Source organism: Triticum urartu, chromosome 5A (genome assembly GCF_056163025.1).
Source record: "Triticum urartu cultivar PI428250 chromosome 5A, HENAU_Tu73, whole genome shotgun sequence".
In the NCBI taxonomy this organism is placed as follows: domain Eukaryota; kingdom Viridiplantae; phylum Streptophyta; class Magnoliopsida; order Poales; family Poaceae; genus Triticum; species Triticum urartu.
Genome location: NC_141877.1, coordinates 666,519,186 through 666,531,053, shown reverse-complemented (window position 1 = coordinate 666,531,053; position 11,868 = coordinate 666,519,186). Strand labels below are relative to the sequence as shown.

The 11,868-nt window shown below is 44.2% G+C and overlaps 2 protein-coding genes across 4 annotated transcripts; one reads left to right on the top strand and one right to left on the bottom strand.

Annotated features, from left to right (window-relative positions):
- Nucleotides 1–3,411: 3,411 nt before the first annotated feature.
- On the bottom strand, nt 3,412–10,654 carry SEX4 (dual specificity protein phosphatase (DsPTP1) family protein). Of its 3 annotated transcripts, none has more exons than XM_048676970.2 (15): nt 10,425–10,654; nt 10,255–10,312; nt 10,086–10,130; nt 9,900–10,002; nt 9,181–9,257; nt 9,032–9,108; nt 8,621–8,701; nt 7,831–7,963; nt 7,469–7,528; nt 7,230–7,286; nt 7,009–7,104; nt 6,770–6,829; nt 6,206–6,313; nt 6,009–6,140; nt 3,412–4,491 (listed from the first exon to the last, which is right to left on the bottom strand). In XM_048676970.2, exons 1-14 carry the CDS (start codon nt 10,448–10,450, stop codon nt 6,012–6,014), a joined length of 1,110 nt encoding a protein of 369 aa, XP_048532927.1. In that variant the 5' UTR covers nt 10,451–10,654; the 3' UTR covers nt 3,412–4,491; nt 6,009–6,011. The 3 variants fall into 3 exon arrangements, 2 of the variants coding, with proteins under 2 accessions (XP_048532927.1, XP_048532926.1); XR_015603059.1 differs by lacking the exon at nt 3,412–4,491 and adding an exon at nt 5,495–5,864 and having other exon boundaries at nt 6,206–6,309; XM_048676969.2 differs by lacking the exon at nt 3,412–4,491 and adding an exon at nt 5,495–5,864.
- On the top strand, nt 4,021–4,545 carry LOC125511563 (cyclin-dependent protein kinase inhibitor EL2-like). Its single transcript, XM_048676971.2, has one exon. The coding sequence runs from the start codon at nt 4,021–4,023 to the stop codon at nt 4,375–4,377; it is 357 nt and encodes a 118-aa protein (XP_048532928.2). The 3' UTR covers nt 4,378–4,545.
- Nucleotides 10,655–11,868: the final 1,214 nt, after the last annotated feature.

The window sequence follows — 11,868 nt, the reverse complement described above, 5'->3', positions numbered from 1 at the left end:
AACAAGCTACCGAAAACCTTCCTTGATACTGTACGATATATATGCTTTCTTCGTTTCGTCCGCCTGCTATCCATCCACCAAAGCCGGGTACCAACAAACACGATCCATGTATCCTCTTTTTCGAGACTAATACTAACTGACTAGCCCAAAACTCTTTAAAGAAACAAGCTACCGAAAACCTTCCTTGATACTGTACGATATATATGCTTTCTTCGTTTCGTCCGCCTGCTATCCATGCACCAAATCCGGGTACCAACAAATACGATCCATGTATCCTCTTTTTCGAGACTAATACTAACTGACTAGCCCAAAACCCTTTAAAGAAACAAGCTACCGAAAACCTTCCTTGATACTGTACGATATATACGCTTTCTTCGTTTCGTCCGCCGGCTATCCATCCAGCAAAGCCGGAAACCAACAAATACGATCCATGTATCCTCTGTTTCGAGACTAATACTAACTGACTAGCCCAAAACACTTTAAAGAAACAGGCTACCGAAAACCTTCCTTGATACTGTACGATATATATGCTTTCTTCGTTTCGTCCGCCTGCTATCCATCCACTAAAGCCGGGTACCAACAAATACGATCCATGTATCCTCTTTTTCAAGACTAATACTAACTGACTAGCCCTTAAAGAAACAAGCTACCAAAAACCTTCCTTGATACTATACGATATATACGCTTTCTTCATTTCGTCCGCCGGCTATCCATCCACCAAAGCCGGGAACCAACAAATACGATCCGTGTATCCTCTGTTTCGAGACTAATACTAACTGACTAGCCCAAAACCCTTTAAAGAAACAAGCTACCGAAAACCTTCCTTGATACTGTACGATATATACGCTTTCTTCGTTTCGTCCGCCGGCTATCCATCCACCAAAGTCGGGAACCAACAAATACGATCCATGTATCCTCTGTTTCGAGACTAATACTTACTGACTAGCCCAAAACCCTTTAAAGAAACAAGCTACCGAAAACCTTCCTTGATACTGTGCGATATATACGCTTTCTTCGTTTCGTCCGCCGGCTATCCATCCACCAAAGCCGGGAACCAACAAATATGATCCATGTATCCTCTGTTTCGAGATTAATACTAACTGACTAGCCCAAAAACCTTTAAAGAAACAAGCTACCGAAAACCTTCCTTGATACTGTACGATATATACGCTTTCTTCGTTTCGTCCGCCGGCTATCCATCCACCAAAGCCGGGAACCAACAAATACGATCCATGTATCCTCTGTTTCGAGACTAATACTAACTGACTAGCCCAAAAACCTTTAAAGAAACAAGCTACCGAAAACCTTCCTTGATACTGTACGATATATACGCTTTCTTCGTTTCGTCCGCCAGCTATCCATCCACCAAAGCCGGGAACCAACAAATACGATCCATGTATCCTCTGTTTCGAGACTAATACTTACTGACTAGCCCAAAAACCTTTAAAGAAACAAGCTACCGAAAACCTTCCTTGATACTGTACGATATATACGCTTTCTTTGTTTCGTCCGTCGGCTATCCATCCACCAAAGCCGGGAACCAACAAATACGATCCATGTATTCTCTGTTTCGAGACTAATACTAACTGACTAGCCCAAAAACCTTTAAAGAAACAAGCTACCGAAAACCTTCCTTGATACTGTACGATATATACGCTTTCTTCGTTTCGTCCGCCGGCTATCCATCCACCAAAGCCGGGAACCAACAAATGCGATCCATGTATCCTCTGTTTCGAGACTAATACTAACTGACTAGCCCAAAAACCTTTAAAGAAACAAGCTACCGAAAACCTTCCTTGATACTGTACGATATATACGCTTTCTTCGTTTCGTCCGCCAGCTATCCATCCACCAAAGCCGGGAACCAACAAATACGATCCATGTATCCTCTGTTTCGAGACTAATACTTACTGACTAGCCCAAAAACCTTTAAAGAAACAAGCTACCGAAAACCTTCCTTGATACTGTACGATATATACGCTTTCTTTGTTTCGTCCGTCGGCTATCCATCCACCAAAGCCGGGAACCAACAAATACGATCCATGTATTCTCTGTTTCGAGACTAATACTAACTGACTAGCCCAAAAACCTTTAAAGAAACAAGCTACCGAAAACCTTCCTTGATACTGTACGATATATACGCTTTCTTCGTTTCGTCCGCCGGCTATCCATCCACCAAAGCCGGGAACCAACAAATACGATCCATGTATCCTCTGTTTCGAGACTAATACTTACCGACTAGCCCAAAACCCTTTAAAGAAACAAGCTACCGAAAACCTTCCTTGATACTGTGCGATATACACGCTTTCTTCGTTTCGTCCGCCGGCTATCCATCCACCAAAGCCGGGAACCAACAAATACGATCCATGTATCCTCTGTTTCGAGACTAATATAACTGACTAGCCAAAAACCCTTTAAAGAAACAAGCTACCAAAAATATGTTTTTCCTTCTTCGATAAAGGGCGTTTTTATTGACTCGTAATGTAGGGTCTAGGGATATAATATACACCCGGCGTCTGCATAACTACAATGCACACATAAAACAAAAGCTATGCCAAGGTGAAAGAGAAAAACAAAAACAAACCCGAAGCGATCAAAACAGCGATCGGCGATATACAAGAATGACCAACGAGACCAACTATCTTTTGACAAGACAAGGACTACGAGAAAAGGCTGTCCAACAGCAATGCCCTTAGGAAGAGAACGGTGCACATGCGTCGTCGTCGCCCGATCCGACCACTGAAAGTCAGATCGGGTTTTTACCCTGCGGATCAAGTCAAGCAAATTCCAAACAATGCCTTCAACAGGGTAACGACGCAAAAACGCCACCATTGCCAAGGATAACCAACTAGGGTCTCGCGTAGGGTTTTCGCCCCGGAGTTCAAGACTAGGTACTCGAGAAGCACCACCCAGTTAAAGTCATCATATGTTATCTCCTCCATTTTCCACGATTCCAACAGCACAACACGACGTAGACTTTGATGAGGGAGGAAGGTCACATGCGCCACCAAAATCCTGATTTTGGGATGTTCCCGCTTCGTCCTCACAAGTGGTAGCGATGACCGATCTGCATGAGACAACGTCACCTCATGCCTCAACTACCTCCCCCGTCCTCGTACGTGCCAACAGATTACACCGACGTTAAGGACATGGTCGTCGCCAAACCACCCTGAGTTGTTTAAACCCCGATCAACTATATAGTTGTCTGATTTTTACGCTCGCATTTATGTTGCCTTTTCTCTTCTTTCTTACCCCCACCGTTTTTGTTGGTGATGTGCAAGGGTTGCAGACCTTTTTTTCTTTTAGAAACACAATAGACACCCCAACGCTGAAAACACGCGCACGCACTAATCCAACCTTACCCCCTATGAGCACATGTAAGAGACAGAAACGGGGTCACACCGTACCGCAAAAAGAATAGCGTCGACAAACCTGAAATAAAACCAATTTAGAAAGTATATATGGCATCACCAAGGGCAAGCCTATGAGATGAACCTGATTGCTTCGTACTACTCCTCGCATAATGAAAAGAATTGGAGAAAGAAATGGTGTGCATGAATCTCACGCATCTCATCCTCATTGTGCACGCACGCACGCACAATAAAACATGTGAGTCCGATTTCACACCCGAATAGTTGACCACACATAGACCCGAGCGAGTAGGCAAACCTCGGAGTAAAAAAGGCGGGGGCGAAGCCTATCGTGCGCAGCAAGGTGGACAAGGGAAAGCCGCCCCGATTTCCCAGCTGCTTCCGCCCTCCCGGGTCGGGTCGGCCGGTAACCTTGTTCTCCGTTTCACACTTCCCCCGCACGCACCTCCCATCCCATCCCCCACTCCCGTCTGGCCCGTCACCCCCGCTACATATACGCCGCGCTTCCCTCGCCCCCCACACCGGCACCAGCACCAGCACCCCTCCTCTCCTTTTCAAATCCCTCCCTTTCTTTTCTTTTCTTTTTTTCAAAGGAACAGGAACACATCGCCGCCTTCCTCCGCTCCCTCCCCCATCCATCCACTCATCCATGGCCGCCGCCTCGCCCGAGTTCTTCAAGCCGCCCGCCGCCTTCTCGCCGCGCCTCCACCTCCTCGCCGCCGACGGCGCCGACGACGACTACCACCGCTGCTGCCGGACGCCCACGGGCGCCGGGGTCGGCTGCCTGGGCCAGGCCGCCACCTGCCCGCCGGCGCCGCGGAAGCCGCGCCCGCGCCCCGACGCCGCCTGCCGGAAGCGCCTCTTCGACGTCCAGGTCATCAGCCTCCGCTTCGACGACCTCGACGCCATCTTCCGCCCCTCGCCGCCGCCGCCCTGCCACGACCACAACAACAACAACAACAAGCAGCAGCACCGGAGCCGCCGCTCGCTCGGCAGGCTCGCTTAAATTGAGTTGAGTTGAGTTGAGTTGACACCTGTGTGGATGGAATCGATGATGTATCAGCCATCTTCAGTAGCGGTAGCCACGACCCATACTTCGCCTCACGCACGCACCCATTCTCTGTAATCATCCATCATATCATAATAATATTATTACTACGTATTATTATTTCTACTGCCCATCTTTGATTCCTTGCGAATGCTCAAGTGTTGAAGTTGAACACTACTGATTACCACGGGTGAGAAATTGACTGACACTTGTGTGGATGGAATTGATGATGTATCAACCACTTCAGGTAAAAACACTAGTGGTAGCCACGACCGACACTTCGCTTTGCACACCCATCCTCTGTAATCATCCGTCATATAATAAGATGATTATCTGTACCCCTTGTTTGATTTGTTGCTCATCTTGCGAATGTTCGTTCAGTACTGAATATGTTCTACGAATGTTGAAATGGACTGTACAACAGGGGTGAGAAATTGACTGACTGACTGACTGAGAGAGAGAGAGAGAGAGAGAGGGAGCCAACAGGGGTAAAATCTTTTTGAGATGAACGGGGAAAAGCAAAGCAGATTTGGTGTTTTCATCTACACAAAGGGGAACAGGATTTTCGAAATCAGATCCAATCAGGCGGGATGCAGTGGATGGATAAGATGAAAAGGCCTAATTAACTCTGCATATCATGGAAAGAGGAACAAACCGCCATCCACACAAATTTATTACCCTTTTGATTTGACGCTTGCCAAATCTAACCTGTTTTCTTTTGATTGATTTTGCAGTAATAACCATTCCATGTATGAATCTGCCCAGTAATTTACGCTTCTTCTTTTTTTGAGAGAAATTCCTACTAGTATACTGCCGATTGGATCCCCACCTAATATAATAATTATCTGCCCAACTCAGCACCAAGCAGCCGACTTTGACTTCAACGGCACAAGACACCGACGCTGACCACACAGCTGTCTCTCGACTTTGACAGTTGACTTGACTCAGAAAACTTCAAAAAATAACTTCCCTTTGTTTTGTGAATGAAAATGATGAACAGCAAGGAGAGGGCCCAACGGAAGGAGATGGAACGGAACCAAACCATTTAGGTCAGGTCAGATCCAAACATAACATATGAAGAGAATCATGTCATCTGATTTTATTCTTCAGTAGTAGTAGTAACATACATATGTTACACGTTTTGTGTGGAGGTGCACAGCACAGCCCTTTATTGTACTTTTATACGACTGCTAGAACGGTACCGTCAGGGACACTCACTGATTGCTCGTCTCATGGAGCACGCACGTGTTTACACAGGAGAAGATAAAGAGGGATGCTACGAATAGTAATTAGAACTCGAGCCAAACTATTTTTGCCAGTTAACAGCTGCTTGCTACTCGATCCGAGCACAGCAGCGCTTCAGAGATGCGTGGTCTAGTTTCATTTCATTTCATCACTAGGTGTTCCCGGCTGCATCTCGAGCCGGTCGCACCAAAAGGGAAGTTCTGCAATTTATATACCATATAATAACTTGTTAGGGTCTTCTAATCCAAGCAATTTGTTTGCGCACCATTGTATGGTGTACTTATATGAAAAGAAAATGAGAATTAGAGAGGCGCGGCACAAAAGTCTGGACGATCTGGGCTAACCTCTTATTGCTCGGTGTACTGTTCCAGGTACTCTTTAATCATCAGCCTTTCCTCTTTTGTTAGATCGGGGTCTGGCCCAGTCAACCGCTCCCTCATCGCCTTCTCTTCATCGCTCGTGCCATCCCTGGCAACCTGCAGGCAAGATTTGTAAGCTATATATATGCTGGGATAAGTTCAGGGAAAATTATCTATCTCACTTGGATGTAGTTATTCACATGGCCGTCCGCATTGGGTTTGGTCTTCATCTCATGCTCATTGCACACCCAGTTGCCATCCACTACATATTTGTACTCATACCGTCCTTCCTTCAGGAAACACAAACACCAAAGGTATGTAAGATACAGGTGAGTGTGAAGTTACGCACAATTAGGTCTAAATCCTCTACAGTACTGCAGATGACATGTGGGGTCGGGTCCACACGGCAGCGACCGTACTGCACGGTGCGCTACTAAAGAGGATCCCAACGAGAAAGTGACATAATGACTGCCACCAGTATAACTTGGATCAATAAGATGGCCAAAACTATGGTTCTAATTAATGATCAACGAGAAAGTGGCATAACTATCAGGATGTTCAGTAGTCAGAACCTTTGAATTCTATGAACACTGTTGAAATGTCAGATTTTATGAAGGATTAGGCTTGATATCACACGCTGATGGTATATAGATGTAACATACAAGGCATGTGAGGAATATAACAATGAACAAGAAAAAATAAAGGCGGATGATTGCTCTCGGTATGACAGTTAGGTTGATACTCACAGGTAACTCTCTCTCAAGAAACCATGCTCTTTTCTCCTCATCATATGCCAGGGGAATTTTCTGCATAAATGCAAGAAATATAAGACATAAAAAGAAATCAGCTAAGAGCGTCTCCTATGTAACATGGATTTAATACAATACATTCCATACTAGAAAGCAGCTGGGCAGAATCACACCATCTAACTGAAATTCTTCAACACAAGAAATGTATATATGACATAATTGAAGAATAAACATACCTGTCCCCACCCAATGTCAAGCCCAGAAATTTCAACAGAAGAACAACTGCCATTTTTCCACTTCAGAGTGATGCAGTTTTTTGACAAGCCCGTGAGCTAAAGAATAAGACAGTCATGACTTAATAGCAAGACGAGATGCATGACACACAATTATATCGGAAATCTACTTTATCTTCTTCATCATAACTACAAATTGGGAATACAACATAGTTCTTACTTACAATGTCAGCTGTTGCCAATTTGATGGCTTCCAACTTTGGAAAGCTAGGCCTTTTACTCTATACAACATAAAAGAATGGGTTCAAATTCTGTACAAAAAACAAGATAACTAGCCATGTGGTAAAAACAACTTAGAATACAGTGAAAGAGAGATTAGCAAATAAGCATCCGGGGGTGGATATTGGCATCAACAGTGCATACATATTAACTTACAAATAACTTTTCAACTTCCTAATACTACCTGCAGTAGTTGATGTCCTTCATTAAGATTGTAACCAAGAATCCAGAACATATATGCCAGCTGAAATTTTGCAAAATATTCTCAGAATTAGAGAACTGTCAGCGCACAAGATTATGGATAACATCAAATCATAGTGGAAAGTTACCAAAGCAATCTGCAAACTGTACATTTTACTCACTCCAAATAAGATGTGTTATGTTCTAGCTATATTTGTTATCTGGTGGATGGTACTACAAGGAAATGCTTGCATATATGCAGGTCGTTATGTTGCTTCATTTTCTGTGGGAAGAGTCATGACTATGTAACCCAATTGGCACATCCGGACATATTGAGAAACAATAAGAGAAAGACTGTAAACCTACTGCCACAGCAGGAGCTCTTCCAAGTCCAGCAGTACAATGTATATATGTTATTCCACCATTATGGCTGGCAAGCTTGTACAATTTGCTAATCACAGCAGGAAGCCTCAGTCGCAAATCGAAAGCATCGAAATCCCTGGTGTAATTAAACATTAAATTAATTTAATACTTTGGATATTCGCAACACAGACAATGAAAAGAACACACACTGGATGCAAGCTAGAACTACATTGCTATATACTCCCTCCGTCCCATAATATAAGATCGTTTTGCAAGCCAAACAGCTTGCGAAACGATCTTATAATATGGGACGGAAGGAGTACATACTGCCTGGTGCAAATACGAATCATCTAGCTGAAGCCTCTAAGTATTGAAAAGTGAAATGTTTGTGATTGAACTGAGAACAGAAGCCAAAAAAACAGAGATTGTTCATCGGAGTAACTTTTCATAAGATTATGCATGTTGAAGACTTCACTTGTGTCAATATTTTTTTCTTGTATTGAGGACAACTGTACTGAAATGTAATACCATATCATGGATGTACAAGGTCAACAGGACCAGAGAGAATACAGACAATAAGCTGTGAACAATATGGTAATCTCTTTGAAACTAAAGGACGGCTGAATGAACACTGCAATTTGATCAATTCCAAACCCAGAGGAACAATGACATATTCTCTAATTTAACTACGTCACCTTGGAACAAGGAATTGCGTAACTCCATTAGGCATAGGTTATGCCCAATTCTTACGTCCAGTTTAAAATGGACTCATGAAGATTAGAACTTTCAATACCTAACTTCTTCACGGCAGTGCTCAATGTCTTTGCATTCTAGACAATAATCTTGAATGGCACAAATGTCAACTCCAAAGTATCTAAACAAAGTGGTGAAGGATGAAACACATATATTCATAGTAAGAAAGCATTACATGGCAGTTGAAGTAACAAATAACTATGTCGCTAGGATAAAAACTAAATCATGTTAAAAGATGTCTACACACACTGCACAGATAAAATATCTGCAGACAAAAATGCATGTGTGGATAGAAAGCTATGAGCTGAATTCAACAATGTTTCCTTATGTATGAACATTAGCGTTACGATCTTACCGATATGCAAGTTTGGATCTAGCTTAATAGGCAGTAGTGAAGATATTTCTTTATTTCTACCAGAAAGATGAAAATACACTTGAATGATAAGGATACTCAAGGTCTGGATCTTGCTGCAAGCAGAATACAGTTTTTACACCAATCTCCCGAAGCTTATCAACATCACTTGGGCTCTGCACATGAAAGCAGATAATTAGATGGAGTCACAGGTGTAAAGTCTCTATCTGAATGGTTGAGATGAGAACCTGTAAGCAGGAGCCTACAATCAAGTCTGGGCATATAAAATTGTAATTCATCCCAAGCTCATGCCTGTACGTCAACGCTAGAAATGTTTTTTTTTCGGAATAAAAGGAAATATTTTAGGAATAGTGTAGTAAACAGAACTTAATGAGAAAGGAGCATAAGATATTGCAGACGTTAGTGCTCAATTGGTGATCTGAAGGTAAGTAAATTTCGACTAATCAGTGTCGAAGCTTTCTATATGATAAGATTCATTCTGTACAACATAATGAATAAAATTAAAGTGACAGAACTCCATAATAGCAGCAAACGAGGGAACTTTCAGTCGAGGAAAAATGGACAAGGCCAGCTGTTGAAACACTCATAGTCTCCCAGAAGGGGAGGTTAGACATGCCAAAAAAGTCAGATGAATGAGGTGTCGCTAAAGCCTAAAAGTCTACAAAGGCTAGTAATGGAGAAGAAGATGATAAAATGCTCATACTAGGATAGACAATAATAGTTTGTTGTGAATGGTTCCAATCAGGTAGCTCGGGTCAGCATTGTGATGGTGACATTTATATGAATGGGGCAGCAAGGGATTTTCATCAAGTCAGCAAGCAACATGACTGACCGAAATGCAACTAGCACCATTGTGTAACCTTGGCACTGATAGTGAAGCAGACACGCAAGTGCGAGGGAAAAACTGTCAATCGGTCATGGAGGTTGAATGTTTCTCTTCGCCTACCTGCTCCCATGGCTTGTGTCATGTTGGTGCTATACGTGTCGGACTTGTCCGCGCCTGGCTCCATGGCGCTGTTCTCCGCGCTGGAAGTGGATGTCCCGGATGCCTGCAATCGCAAGTCCGCAAACGCTGAGACAGTTGATTCTGTAGAAACAAAAGCGAAATCGCAGAGGACGTTGGAATGCTTACAGTTTTGACGGTGTTGGAGCGGCGACTCCCTCCGCGAACCATGGCCTGGGCTCGGCCAAAAGCAGCGGGTTAGATTAGAGTTTCGATTCCGTGGCCGGCGAAATGAGAATCGAAATCGAAATCGAGATAAATGGGATCCGCGGTGGTTGAAAAAAGAAGAGAAACTCACGAGGTTGAGCGGCGAGGGCCGCCTCATCGATCTGGATCCCGCTAAGATCGGAGGCTCCCTGGGGGGTGGGGGGCGGCAAAAATCAGCCAAGCTGCGGGGGCGAGAGGCGGCGGCGGCGGCGAAACATGATTCCGGCGAGAAATCGAAAGGGGGGCCCCTGCCTGACTTACTTGAGCAGGTGCTGGAGGCAGTTCATGGCGACGGCGACGGCGGCGAGGAGGCGGAGCTGACAGGAGAAATATCTCGCGGCGGAGGAGGGAAGAAGGGGACGGGAGGAGGAGCACGGGCGCTTGCTCTGCTCTGCCTGCGTGGACGCGGCGTATCGACAGTCTGTGTGGTGTGCAGGCGGAGTGCGCGCGGGGTTTATAGGCTTGGTCCACGGAGACTCTGCGGGATGAGGAGAGAGAGAGAGAGAGAGGGACCGCGGTGGCCTGTGGCTAAATCGGGCGGGGTGGGGCCCAGTTTTAGTGTCCTTTGACCCGTTCCTCGCCGTCGCGACCGGACGACGTCGTCGGGGCGTACGGCGCCACCGGACGACGGGACAGCTGCCTGGTTGGGGACGTCTGCTGCCATGCATTCCCTCCCCCCCGCTATCCTCTTCTTTTGTTATTTTTCGGATTCGCTAATTAATTTACATCCATATTTGAGAATTATTCTTTTTCGGATCCCTTTGGCTTACTTAATTCTACTTTTAGCCATATATCCTTTTTTTTAATTCATGTATGCACCAGCTTTGCTTTCTCCGTGAATCCCTAAGATTTTCATGCCTTTACCCTGTACCCGATGTATCGGACTCATAATGTTATAGTAACTTTTATATTTTGCATCACTCTTTCGATACCAATGCCACTGCCTCCGTTCACTTTTGTAAGTGGTTTATATATTGCATTACTCTTTCGATACCAATGCCACTGTCTCCGTTCACTTTTGTAAGTGGTTTCAGACATCTCAAAATGAGCTGTTTTGCACATTGTCTGAATATCTTCAAGGTCTTATAAAAGTGAACATAGGGAGTAATAAACATTTATGAGATTTGAGATTTTTGAAGCAAGTCGGTTTGGTCTGCTTACATCAAAATAAGATGTCATGACACGTAGCACCAACTAAATGCATGCGCAAGCCAATGGTTTGATGATCATGTTTCTTTTTGCCAGATGAAAAAGAGTTTTATTCCATAATGATACGGTTACAATCTCGAGACAACAAGTCCTCACAATATGGAGGGCTCGAATTCAACCACACCGCAAATACAAGCTTTGGTATGGCTATAATATGCCAATTGATGTGCTGCTTTATTCTGTTCCCTACTAATCTTCAGAGAAACAAACTCTAACAGTCATATTTTCTCTAATCTCAACAGATGTGTCCATACACCGACCTGAATAAGGTGTCGCCTGCAAGAATGGCTAAAGCATTAACAAAATTTGATTGCGCCACCATTGGAAAATTCGAATGCTTAATCGTCAGCGTCATCCCTTGCATAATCGCATGTATTTCCACTTCAAGGGCGTCATTGCAGTGAAATATGCATCTATATGCCACAAAAATCAATGAGCCACCTTCCCTTCGTAAGACCATTCCGTCTGATGCCCGATTATCCATGCTCGAAAAGGA

Bases quoted from the DNA above. Each gene is read 5' to 3' on its own strand.
- SEX4 (XM_048676970.2), bottom strand. From the start codon at position 10,450: ATGAACTGCCTCCAGCACCTGCTCAA. The intron at 10,313-10,424 runs GTAAGTCAGGCA...CCCACCCCCCAG, and splicing joins TGCCTCCAGCACCTGCTCAA to GGAGCCTCCGATCTTAGCGG. The intron at 8,702-9,031 runs GTATCCTTATCA...CACTTTGTTTAG, and splicing joins CAGCAAGATCCAGACCTTGA to ATACTTTGGAGTTGACATTT.
- LOC125511563 (XM_048676971.2), top strand. From the start codon at position 4,021: ATGGCCGCCGCCTCGCCCGAGTTCTTCAAGCCGCCCGCCGCCTTCTCG.